General features: G+C 43.9%; 1 protein-coding gene across 1 annotated transcript in view; it reads right to left on the bottom strand.

Moving 5' to 3' along the window:
• Window positions 1-13,228, bottom strand: part of PCDH15 (protocadherin related 15) — a 1,406,570-nt gene that overhangs the window by 50,086 nt on the left and 1,343,256 nt on the right. Inside the window, exon 34 of the mRNA XM_050959272.1 lies at window positions 9,324-9,500. Within this exon, the coding sequence (XP_050815229.1) occupies window positions 9,324-9,500 (177 nt within the window). The remainder of the gene's footprint in view (window positions 1-9,323; window positions 9,501-13,228) is intronic.

The following is a 13,228-nucleotide window of genomic DNA, read 5'->3' as shown; positions in this document are numbered from 1 at the left end:
TGGCAATACCACATCTGCTCTAGCCAAAGACTCAGATGCTGAACTGCATTCAAGATGCACTTGGTGCAATTCAGGAGATGAGTATAATAGTGGCTTTATATACCTTTAGGTATTTGCCCTCACCCGCCAGTCTAACTCTGAGACTAGCTGGAGACTGGAGCAGTAGTGTAAGTTAGACAGCCTTGATGCTGCCCTAATTTGTGTCTAGCTGCCAATAGCCCTTAGGTCCATTTTGGAAACAAGAGATGACAGGATACCTCAATCACATCCTTCTTGTACAAACCATGCAGAGAGATAGTATAGGAATTGCTATTGTGACTCTAAGTCATATGAAAATTCATCACATATGGGGAATCTTTAGAGGACCAGATCTGCTGACACAAGGGCCAGGGTCATATCCCAATATTCATCAATAGACTCAATTAAAGATTCTTTTCTGAAATTGACAGGTAAAGGCGGGAACCTTCTATTAAAGCTCAAAATGTAGATTAAAGCCAGTGATCCAATTATGGATCATATACAGAATCACACTATATGTATTGTAAGTTAATATTTAGTAAAGGCTCACTGAAGGACATCTGGAAGTATTTTCCCATACTCAAGTAATAATTTTGTATGAATGCTAAAACTACAAATGGGCAAACTCCTAGGCTAAATAGGAACTGTTCTGAATGTTCTCTGTACCTCCTATATTAAAATATGAGCCTCTTCCATGAATGGGAAATACTGGGTCAGGCAGACCCATCCCCAGTACCATCTCATAACCCCTACCATTGGCCATCTCCATCTCTGTATTTAAATAGAGACTTGATGTGTTTCTCTATTTCTGACTGTTAGCCCCTGGCATCTGCTGTTTATTACACAGGGTTACCTGCCACCAAGAATCTTCCTTCTGGTACTGAACTCCCTGTGATGATCATTCTTAGTGGGATGGCAAGGGGTGGTTATAAAACCTAGAAATCTCTTTCCAGTGGGAGGAGGAACACTAATGTTGCCTCTAAAGACATCTCACTTGTGCGGTGGGGAAGGATCACTGAACCTCCCTGTTAAAAGCCCAACTACGGGTAGGAAGGTCGCAGTTTTGGGGGAGTTTCTCTAGATTTAAATAAGCATCTGAACTTATCTGAACCAAATCTTTTGAGATTCACTCATCACTAGCTAAAACATAATGCTTCAAATTTCAAGTAATGAAACTCTTACTTCATTCCTCTCCTTTACTTTACTGTGATGATGCTCATTCACCACTACCCCAAGGGCAGGAAAGCATTCTCCAGGATTTTTCTGATTTAAATTTTTAAAAGCTCTAAAAGAAAAAAAATACACTGGCTATGGAGGCACATGAAGCATTTTAATGAGGTTTCTTCCACAGCTAGTATTATCCTGTAGCAGTACAAACCGGGAAAGCTAACACTTTTTATATATTTGAAAATTTGCATTTTAACCTCTTACTATACCGTACTGTATATCCAAGTCTGGACTCCAAAATACATTTCTGTACTTTCAATGGACCCTGACATAAATATGTTAATTGCCTACATGCATGTGTATTGGTTCCCTTTGTAGGTAGGTAGATTAAGGCAAGATCTTGCACTACCACATTTGGAATCCAAGTCTTAATTTAGGAACACTGAGCTACAAGGATCTACAAGGGTTATCACAATCATCATGACAGCTGGAGCACACACTATCTACAGGAAGTATGTTCAAACTGGTATGCACTTGATAGAGCCATTCTCTAACTTCCCAAGACTCCCAACAACTTCACCGTCAAATGTGGTCATCTGGGATGAAAGAGTCAAGGGACAGCAGCAATAAAGAGTTTAGGGGCCTAAACTGTGGGCCCCATTTAATTTGAATGAATCCCGCATGCAAATACCTCTCTATCCATAATGCAGGGGCAGATTGTCCCACCAGTTGTGGACACAACTCCCACTGACTTTGCTGAGAGTTGAGTGCAACCGATGAGGTAATTGGGCCTTGGCTTCTTCTCAGGGGATTTGACAAGCACTCTTTTTATGGATACAGCAACCGATCTCTTCTGTACTTCCTCAGTGGACCTGTAACAAGTACCTACTGATTATTAAGGGGGTCAGCCTAATCCCAGGTACTGTACATAATCCCTCTATCTATCCATCATGCAACTATTTGCTTCACCCTGTCTATTCTATCGTCCATTTGCATCTATGGCACACATTAAACGGACTTAGAACTGGTTAATAGGTCTCGAAATGTAATTGTAAATGGGGAATCATCACTGTTGTAGCTCTTGTAGGGTTCTGGGGGGGATTGATTCTTGGCTTTGTGTTACACCTCTACCCCGATATAATGCAACCCGATATAACACGAATTTGGATATAACGCGGCAAAGCAGCACTCGGCGGGGGGGGGGGGGAGGCGGGGCTGCGTGCTTCAGTGGATCAGAGCAAGTTGAATATAACGTGGTTTCACCTATAACGCGGAAATAATTTTTGGCTCCCGAGGACAGCATTATATCAGGGTAGAGGTGTATTTAACACTTTTATCAATGATGAAACAAAACACAAAATCACCACTGATAAAGGTTGCAGATGACAAAAAAATTGGGGGAATGTTAAATAAAGAAGAGGACAGGTCACAAATACAGAGCAACTTTGGATTGCTTGCTTAACTGGGTGCAAGGAAACAATACGAGTTTCAGTATGACTAAACGTAAAGTCATAAATTTAGGAAGAAAGCAGGTTATACTTTGATGATGGGAGGCTCAGTCTTGAGAAGCAGACTCTGAAAGAGATTTTGGAGTTGTGGTGGAAGATTAGCTGACTATGAGCTCCCAGTATGATGCTAAAAGGGCTAACAAGATACGGAGGAGAAGGAGCATGTGTGAGGAGCTGGGAGCAAGAGGGCAAGGAGCTGAGAGTGAGAGAGTGTACTGCTGGAGGATTGAAGAGGACAAGCATTATCAGACACCAGGAGGAAGGTCCTGTGGTGAGGATAAAGAAGGTGTTTGGAGGAGGCCATGGGGAAGTAGCCCAGGGAGTTGTAGCTGTCATGCAGCTGTTACAGGAGGCACTATAGACAGCTGCAATCCACAGGGCCTTGGGCTGGAACCCAGAGTAGAGGGCGGGCCTGGGTTCCCCCCGCAAACCTCCCAACTCCTGATCAGACAGAGGAGGAGCTGACCCAGACTGTGGGTTCCACAAGAGGGGAAGATCACTGAGGTGAGCAAATCCGCCAATAAGCACAGGACCCACCAAGGTAGAGGATGAACTTTGTCACAACTGGTGTCAGCGGTGGGATATTTGGTGTGCACAGAGCAGTAGAAAAAAGGAGGGTGATTTAAAAAAAAAAAGAGGAGAGGGTTTTTTTTTTTCACCACAATGGATGACTTAGTGCGGGCACTGATACAAGCCACAGCGATGCAGTAGAAGACTACCCGTGTCCAGGCAGCTGCCCAACAGGAGGCAGTGTGGATGCAGCAAGAGACTAATTGCCTGCTGATGGACCAGGCTTCTCAAGAGTGAGCTATATTGTGGGAACTGGTAAATCAGGTAAAGACTCTTACAGAGCTGAACCGTGGCCATGATTGGACGCGGCTCATATGGACCAGCCATTGGCTTCAGAAAATGGTGCGGGAGGATGATGTAGAGGCATACCTTTTGGCCTTTGAGAGGACAGCCCTACGGGAGGCCTGGCCTAGAGATCAGTGGTCTGGCATCCTTGCCCCATTCCTGTGTGGGGAGGCCCAGAAGGCCTACCATGATCTACCTGAAGAGGCTGCAGCAGACTACCCTCAGCTGAAAGCAGAGATCCTGGCCAGATCTGGGGTAATGACTGCAGTGAGGGCCCAGCGGTATCACGAGTGGAGGTACCAGGAAGACAAAACCCCGTGGTCCCAACTGTATGACCTCATCCATCTTGCACGAAAGTGGTTGCAAACAGAGTCCCGAAGAGATACTAGAGGTTCTGGTCATTGACCGATACATGAGGGCACTGCCACCAGATCTCCGCAAATGGGTAGGCCAGAACGATACATTCACCTCTGATGAGATGATCACGCTGGTAGAAAGACGCATGACAGCCAGGGAATTGACCGGACTACCCAAGGAAAGTCTCTTTCGTAGCAAACACCCAACCCCAACCCTGGAAGGTGGGGCAGCCAAACCCCTGGGGAGTCCTAGGTGGAGGAAGAGGGGGGCCGAAAACCAGCGGAGACCCCAGAAGGAAGGGATTGGCCTGAGTGGGGGAAACCCTGAGACTAAACCCCCTAACCCACATGGTAGGGAAATGATTAGAAACAATTATAGATGTTATGCATGTGGGGAGTGGGGACACATAGCAGCACAGTGTCCCAGCACCGAGGAGCCTATGCAATGCAACTTAGGGGATTGGGAAGTCCCATGGTCTTTTATCCACCTTGCGGGTGTCGCATTAGCCCCGCATAACTACACCAGGCCGGTGAAGATAAATGGAGTAGAGACTACAGCGCTTGTGGACTTGGGGAGTGCTATCACCCTTATATCGGGTAAGCTGGTAAAAAGTAGCCAGCTGCTACAAGCCCAACACGTAGCAGTGACATGCGTGCATGGGGCCGTGACCCATTACCCCACCATCCCAGTGGAGATAGAGGTTCAGGGGAACCCCTTTGAGGTGATAGTGGCCGTAGTTCCTAAACTCCCATATCCTGTAGTCATTGGGAGGGATTATTCAGGGTTTGATAATTTACTCCTTCCAGAGAGGCTGGAGGGAGATGGGGACCTTGTTGGCAGCGATTCATCATTGGGGGAATGTCAACCCCCAATGTTTTCAGAGTTTTCTCAGGATCTATTCTCAGTCCTCCAAAAGGCCCAGAAGAAAAAAAAAGAAAGGAAGGCCGCGAAAGCCTTGGGAACCCGGATCCTGACCCAGGGCCAGAAGACCGCGCTAGTAGGCAGATGGACATGAGCAGCCATCAGAGAAACTACCAACATGAAAGGTGAGCCGGAGGCTGGCCCCAGCCATGATGGTGATAAGCCGTTGGAAGAAACATAAGCTGGCCCCTGGGAGCTCAGGCAGGTTAGTCCTGGGAGAGAGACTTTAGGAAGGGACCAGGCAGAGGACCCTAGATATGATAACATCAGGAAAGAGGTGGCTGAGATAGATGGGACACCAGTGGAGGGGAAGGTCCGGGGTCCAGGACCCTACTTTATAGTGAAGAAAGATCTCCTGTACCGTGTGGTGCAAATGCAGGAGCAGGAGATACATCAACTTCTGGTGCCATAAAAACATCAAAAAGCCATATTGAGCCTCGCCTACAGTCACCTGTTTGGAGGACACCTGGGGTAGAGAAAACCCAGGCCAGGATCCTGCGGAGGTTCTTCTGGCCAGGAGTACATGAAGATGTCAGGCGATACTGCACCTCTTGTCCAGAGTGTCAGCTACATAGCCCTCGCCCACACTTGCGGCCCCTTTGATACCTCTTCCAATAATAGAGGTACCATTTGAACGCATAGCCATGGATCTGATTGGGCCCCTAGAGAAGACAGCTCGGGGCCACCAACATGTACTAGACTATGCAACCCAGTACCCAGAAGCTGTTCCCCTACGCAACACAGCTTCCAAGACAATAGCTAAGGAGCTACTACAGATCTTTTCCCGGGCTGGGCTACCCAAGGAGATACTGACTGATCAAGAGACACCTTTCGTGTCCAAGTTGATGAAAGATCTCTGTTCATTGCTCCATGTACAAGCCCTTACGGACCTCTGTATACCACCCACAAACAGATGGCCTTGTGGAAAGGTTCAATAGGACCCTCAAGGCCATGATCAGGAAAGTGGTGAGCCAGGATGGGAAAGACTGGGATACCCTATTGCCTTACCTCATGTTTGCCATCCGGGAAGTCCCACAAGCCTCCACAGGTTTCTCTCCATTCGAACTACTATATGGGCGCCACCCCCGGGGCATATTGGATATAGTCAGAGAAGCCTGGGAAGAGGAGCCAAATCCCGGAAGGAACATAATTGAGCATGTATTACAGATGAGGGATCGGATAGCTTGAGTTACACCCACTGTACGGGAACACTTGGAGAAAGCACAGGAGACCCAATGAACCCATTATAACCACCAAGCAAAGCTTCGACGGTTCCAAGTAATGGTCCTGGTGCCCACAGCAGAAAGCAAGCTGTTGGCCCAGTGGCAGGGACCCTACGAAGTGACTGAAGCTGTGGGAGAGGTAAACTATAAGGTGCGGCAGCCAGGCCGCAGGAAACCTGAGCAAATTTACCACATCAGTCTTCTAAAACCTTGGCATGATTGAGAGGCATGCTTAGTCACCCAGGAGACCCTTCCCCAGAAGGATAACTTACACGAGCAAGTGAGGATGTCACCCAACTTGACGCCAAATCAAAAGGTTGAGGCAGCCGACTGATTAATCGCAATCGAGATGTGTTCTCTACAAAACCGGGGCGGATGACTGAGACCTATCACCATATCCGCACGATCCCCGGAGCCAAGGTAACACTGAGACCCTACTGAATCCCAGCAGCCAAAAGAGAGGAAATCAACGCTGAAGTAAAGAAAATGTTAGAATTAGGAGTTATTGAAGAATCCTACAGTCAGTGGTGCAGTCCAATAGTTCTAGTGCCTAAACCTGATGGTACCATGAGTTTCTGTAATGACTTTCGCCGACTGAATGAAGTATCCCAATTCGATGCATACCCCATATCATGCATCGACGAACTGGTTGACCGACTGGGTAGTGCCCGATTCTTGACTACACTGGATCTGACAAAAGGGTATTGGCAGATTCCTCTGACCAAAGAAGCTAAAGAAAAGATAGCCCATCCGGGGTGGAGAATGCTATTCCAGTACACAGTCCTCCCTTTTGGGCTACACGGGGTCCCAGCCACATTCCAGTGCCTCATGGATAAGCTGCTGCGCCCCCATACTAGTTATGCAGCCGCATACCTAGATGATGTCATCATCCATATGCCAGACTGGGGAACCCACTTGGAGAAAGTTGAGGCTGTACTACGCACCTTTAGGTGGGCTGGCCTCACCGCTAATCCCGCTAAATGTGCCATAGGACCAGTAGAGGCTAAGTACCTGGGATATATTGTAGGAAGGGGTATAGTGAAGCCTCAAACTAATAAGCTAGAGGCGATTCAAAACTGGCCCCGCCCGACCCAAAAGAAGCAGGTCCATGCATTCCTAGGTGTGGTAGGCTACTACCGACGTTTTATTCCCCACTTTGCCAGTAGGGTAAGTCCTCTAATGGACCTGGTGAAGGCCCGAGGCCCAGACATGGTGAAGTGGACCGACGCAGCAGAGAGGGCATTCATAGACCTTCGGACAGCTCTCTGTAATGACCCCATACTCAAAGCCCCGGACTTTACCAAGGAATTCATTTTGCAAACAGATGCTTCTGAGGTGGGGTTGGGGGCGGTTCTGTCGCAAATGATTGGAGAAGAACACCTGATCCTCTACCTAAGTAGAAAGCTGCTCCCAAGAGAACAGAAGTATGCAGTAGTCGAGCGAGAATGCCTTTCTGTCAAATGGGCCATGGAGACACTGCGTTATTATCTCTTAGGCTGGCGATTTACTCTTGTGACAGACCATGCACCCCTTCAGTGGATGCAGAGAAATAAGGAAAAGAATGCAAGGGTCACCAGGTGGTTCTTATCCTTCCAACCATTCCAGTTCCGCATACGGCACAGGGCTGGATGCCACCACGGCACCGCTGCTGGCCTTTCACGAGCACACTGCCTGGCGCCTCAAGTTGCCCAACCCTATGGTGTTGAGCAGAGGGGGCAGATATGTGATGGGGCAAGGCCAGATGGCTACAGTAAAGTACTGAGAAACATGTATGTTAGCCCCAGGCTAAACAAATCCCTAGTACCCTGGTAACCAAATGGCAGTTGCTCCAGGTTAATTAAGGCACCTGGGGCCAATTAAGATCTTTCTAGAAGGCAGTGGAGATAGCTACTTTAATCAGAACACCTGTAGCCAATCAAGGCAGGCTAATCAGGGCACCTGGGTTTAAAAAGGAGCTCACTCCAGTCAGGCAGGGAGGAGCCAGAGGAGAAGGAGCGTGTGTGAGGAGCTGGGAGCAAGAGGGCAAGGAGCTGAGAGTGAGAGAGTGTACTGCTGGAGGATTGAAGAGGACAAGCATTATCAGACACCAGGAGGAAGGTCCTGTGGTGAGGATAAAGAAGGTGTTTGGAAGAGGCCATGGGGAAGTAGCCCAGGGAGTTGTAGCTGTCATGCAGCTGTTACAGGAGGCACTATAGACAGCTGCGATCCACAGGGCTCTGGGCTGGAACCCAGAGTAGAAGGCGGGCCTGGGTTCCCCCCGCAAACCTCCCAACTCCTGATCAGACAGAGGAGGAGCTGACCCATTCTGTGGGTTCCACAAGAGGGGAAGATCACTGAGGTGAGCAAATCCGCCAATAAGCGCAGGACCCACCAAGATAGAGGAGGAACTTTGTCACAATATATACATTTTGATTGAGCACAGTGCTTACAAAAAGTGACAGACTGATATCTCTGTAGAGTAAGGTAGTCATTTAGTCCCATAAACTACCCCAGCCATTACCTAGAGACACCCTGTCTAGAAGTGAGAAGATAGTTTGCCATGCCATTCAGTCCTTGGTTTCTGAGACTACCAAAGATAAGCCAATAGTTGTGGTGGTTTTTGTGATGCTGGCAAAATGTTCACCCACTTGGAAATGAATTAAGAACATGAAGGAATTGCCATAGTGGATTAGACTAGTAGATTTACTGCCATATTTTGTCTACAACATCAGCCAGTACCACCTTTAAGGGAAAGTGCATCAACCCTGTAGTGAGCAATAGTGCAAACTACCCAGAGGGGAAGTTCTTTCCTAACCCAATTAGTTAGTAGTTGGCTTCAGCCCTGAAGCATGAAAGTTTATAACCCCTATAATATTTTTAATCTTATGTAGATCCTATCCTAGACTGTGCATATTCTCACTACACACATAAATGCTTAGCCAGTTAATATATGGCAATGACTTTCAGCCACTATCAATCTAGTCTTGGATTGCCCCCACCCACATAAAGGTGACCACTGGTTTCACTAGAGTAGAAAAGCTCCATGAGAATCCACTCCATAATAAGCTGCTCCATCAATCCATTGAAGGTGCAGGGTTTGTCTTTGTGGAATGAGCAGCAGGAGGCACCCACAAACATTACATTTTTCCAGAGATCTGTAAGAATCTTGGGAAGAATGGAACTGAAAGTTGTGAATCAAAAGAAGTCCAAGGCACTGAAGGAAAATAAAGCTAGTGGCCTGCAAAACATGCATCAAGAGTACAGACATCAGTGACAAATGATTTTAGATACTTACTTAAAAAGTTCATTCCTCATTATAGCTCGGTTTGTTTGAGGGTCAATTGCATAGACCATTAAGTCAGATTTGGAGTAATCCTCTTCTGAAAAGCCATCTCCAAATCTGCGGGCACCAATGGATTCTACCACAACCGTTGCACCAGGAATCTGATCTTGAACATAGCGTTCCAAAATCCTGAAAATGAAATAGTCAGAAAGTTACAGTGAGTTATTCATTCTAAAGAAGACTAACAAAAACCTGAACTGTAATCTAATAGACCAAAACATTGGCTTTGTAGGCTGCTAACCCTATGAGCCCCATTCATAAAATACCCATTGCAACATAACCTCTTAAATACTGACCTCCTAGGAAAAACTTCGCAATGTTAGGAGAAGTCACTGCACGCTGTTTCCTTAAGTCTAGCTCTTTGTATTTACGATATAGTTTGAGTTTTAAATGACTCATGGGAAATTGCAACTGTATTTTACAAATAAAACTGTCAAGCTTTTGTAGAATTATATGGTTTCAGAACTCTTTAGTTCTCCCTTTACACTAGAGGGGTAGTAAATTCTCTCACACACAAAAATAATATCCTCAACCATTTTCAGTAGAGTATATCATCTGGCCATACAGTATGATATAACATATCAGGTACCAGTATACCTGCAACTCCTAAAGGTGTAAATAAACTTTACAACCATGGGAGAGGTTGGAATATTGGTCTGACAGGTTTACTACCGGAAGATAAAAATTATCTGTAAACAAATTTCAAAAGTTATTCAGAAAGTGACAAAGGAGGACAGATAGCTGTTTCTAAATCACTTAACCTAAGTCCAAGATCTCAGGGGAATAACAACAATAAACTACAGCAGATCCACTTTATTTTACTTCCAGAAAGAGAAGCAATCAATGCAAACTGCTGTATATAGTATATGTGTGGAGATTAATGGACGGAGGAGGCACACGTCAGAGCCCTCACGTCAGGGCCTTAGTGGGGCTCTGGGTGATCGCTACTTCCCACCACCCAACACAGATGTAATGAGGTTGAGTAGTGTCTGCAAAAGAGAAACTAAACAACTAATTATTCCTCAAGAAAGGCTTTTAATAAATTATGACTATAAAGGCAACACAGACAGAATAAGAAAAACAGAATTAAAGACCAGCACTGAGTGAGGATTAATACAAATGGCAAGTTATAATGGAGGCAAGCACAAGTACAAGTGATATTACGCATTAACTACCTATTTTTATAAGTACACATACAAAAGGCAAATAATATTGAAAATAGTCACAAACACATGCAATGCCACTATTATTGATTGCTTAGCAACGTCACATGTATTGTAACCACCCTCAAGAAATACAATTCTATATGTAATACAAATACATTGATTAACTATATTTTACTAACCTTAACCTACCTATACCCTTATATAACAACTTACAAACTTTATTGACTTTTATGATAAACTTGATGGTAACTTATACTGAAGACAGGCACAGCGACTTGCAAAGCTATTATGATTTATAAACTACTAGCTTCACCAGCGCTGTACCTGCTTCCAGCAAGGCACAAAACATATACAGTTACGGTATATCGATTAACTATTGACTACTACTATTTTTAAACAACTTAAACAATTTACTAATATACTTAAACTACAGTATTAATATAGATTTAAGATTTAACTAGCTCAAGCACAACTAGACCTCTTCAGACCAAAACCTTACCCTGTGTTCTTCCAAAGATACATTACCTTTCAGTCAACTGTTTCCTGTACTGGCCAGGCACAGATAGTCAGTGAAGCACAAGTCCTTTTGGTTCAGGGGGTGTATGTGAGCCTGACAAAGAGTGATCTCTGAAGTCAACACACACACACAACACTTGCGTCTTTACACCTTATTTATACGGTATTTGCTGGCCGTGTTTCAAAACAGGTCAACCAATGAAGGTGGCCATATGTTTCAGTGTGGTATTTACGGTTGTTTTGAACTTATGAACTGTGCACCTGTGCTCAGCTCATCTCTTCTCTATGCGGCTAATTGTGGTCAATTGGCTAGGCTCAAAAATGCTTGAGTTAGCTTAAAGAGGTATTTGGTTGCAGAGCATAGTAACCGCAAGTCTGTATCTATCTTTACAGAGTTTCCTTTTCAGTTTATGAAGTTTCCTAGCTAGATTATGCATATGCTCGCAGGATTTAACTGTACTCGCTTCTTACAATTTCCAGCAGTTTTAGGCCTAACACTGCTTAACCTGACACTACTTGACAATGCTTATGCACAATTAATCATTGTGCACTCAATGAAATATCAGCTTGAATATCAATGTGTCAATAGGCAAGAAAAATAAGATTAATACGAAACGCACTAGACTACAGAAGATAACATTTACTGACCATTTTACTGATTCTTGATGGTGACTCTTTCACTAATTTTAATATATAATACATTTCTTTTTTCTGTGTGTTATTGAATGTAGGTCTTGCTAAGTTGCAAATCAATGTTTGCAGAAGTTCTCACACAGAATAATACTTTACTTATGCAAGAAGTCCCATTGGCAGTATCAATAACTGACTTCAGTGGGACTACTTAAATCAGTAAGGATTACTGGATGTGAGCAAGGGTTTTAGAATCATGTTCTGAGAAAACAAACAACTTTATTTTGTCATATTTTTCTGAAGTTTTCTACATAAAATTATCTATCTTGGAAAAGGCCTGAAATATTTGTTATTACTCCTAAATACTCCTCAAAAACATATTTATGAAGGTTTGTAGAGTTTCCCCTGAAATAAGAAAGAAGCAGAGCTCATACCTACCCTGAGCAGAAATACCTAAGGCATTGCTGTAGGACACAGTAAAAGGAGGAGGAAAAGAATAACCTCTCCAAGAAATTAAAATAAAATGAATGTAAAAATGGTAAATACACAGGATGTTGACATAATGAATATAATATTATAGGAATTTATATAGATTTATCCTATCCCAAAAGAAGCATAGAACAAGCTTTAGAAAGGATAATATCAGTATAGAAGTGAAAGTATTGTGCTTCGACTTAGCTAGTATATGGTATGTACCTTTCCTGGTGCCCATTAAAGTTGCTGACTTGTTAGAGGAATTGACAAGCAAAAAATATTAAGTTTTCATATCAGTTTAGTTAGTCAGAACTGCATCTCTGTGTTGTACTCTGCATCTGATTAAATAGGTTTTTAGAGCAGTTACGGCAAATAATGCATATGTAATGAACAGATATTCTGGTCAGTAATCCAGGTAAAGTACTAAACATAATGGCAAGTTATAAGAATTCTTCTTCGATTCATAGTGTTGGTAAGGGAAGAATGAAAATGTTCACAAATTCCAGGAACAGGAACAACCCTCTCGATCTTATTTGAATACGTGGTAGTATAGTAGGATTCTATTTGATCATGTAACAAAAGTCAATAATGCAATTACAGTCTTAACTTTGCATTCCCTTATGTTTATATGCTTAGCTGCATAACAAAGATATTTGCATTAACACTGATTTTTGAATGGAAATACTACATATAAAAATGTTAATTCCATGTAGCTAGTGTATTATACTATATTTAATGAATTATTTTAATGGGAATGAAGTATAATGACGCAATATATAGGCTTGTAAAATTGCCTAAATGAGCAAAACTGAGGCATAGCTACAAAAGTCATACAAGTAAAGTATATTCTAAGGCCAGTTCTTTAAAGGAATGCAAGAGTGAACCATAATGTGTACATGGAGTCAGATTGAGGGGTCTTCATGCAGGGGTTAGGGAATGATGCTTATATTCCCATGTGAGCAATATACATCTTAATATATGCATTAAGAAAAAATATTGTTTTCTTTCTTTGTACAGTCTGCATGTGGTGTCCCGGCTCTCTTTAAGCCTTCCTGGTGATACCACATGGGA

Source organism: Gopherus flavomarginatus, chromosome 6, assembly GCF_025201925.1.
Source record: "Gopherus flavomarginatus isolate rGopFla2 chromosome 6, rGopFla2.mat.asm, whole genome shotgun sequence".
Taxonomy (NCBI): Eukaryota; Metazoa; Chordata; order Testudines; family Testudinidae; genus Gopherus; species Gopherus flavomarginatus.
This window is presented reverse-complemented; position numbering and strand designations above follow the sequence as displayed.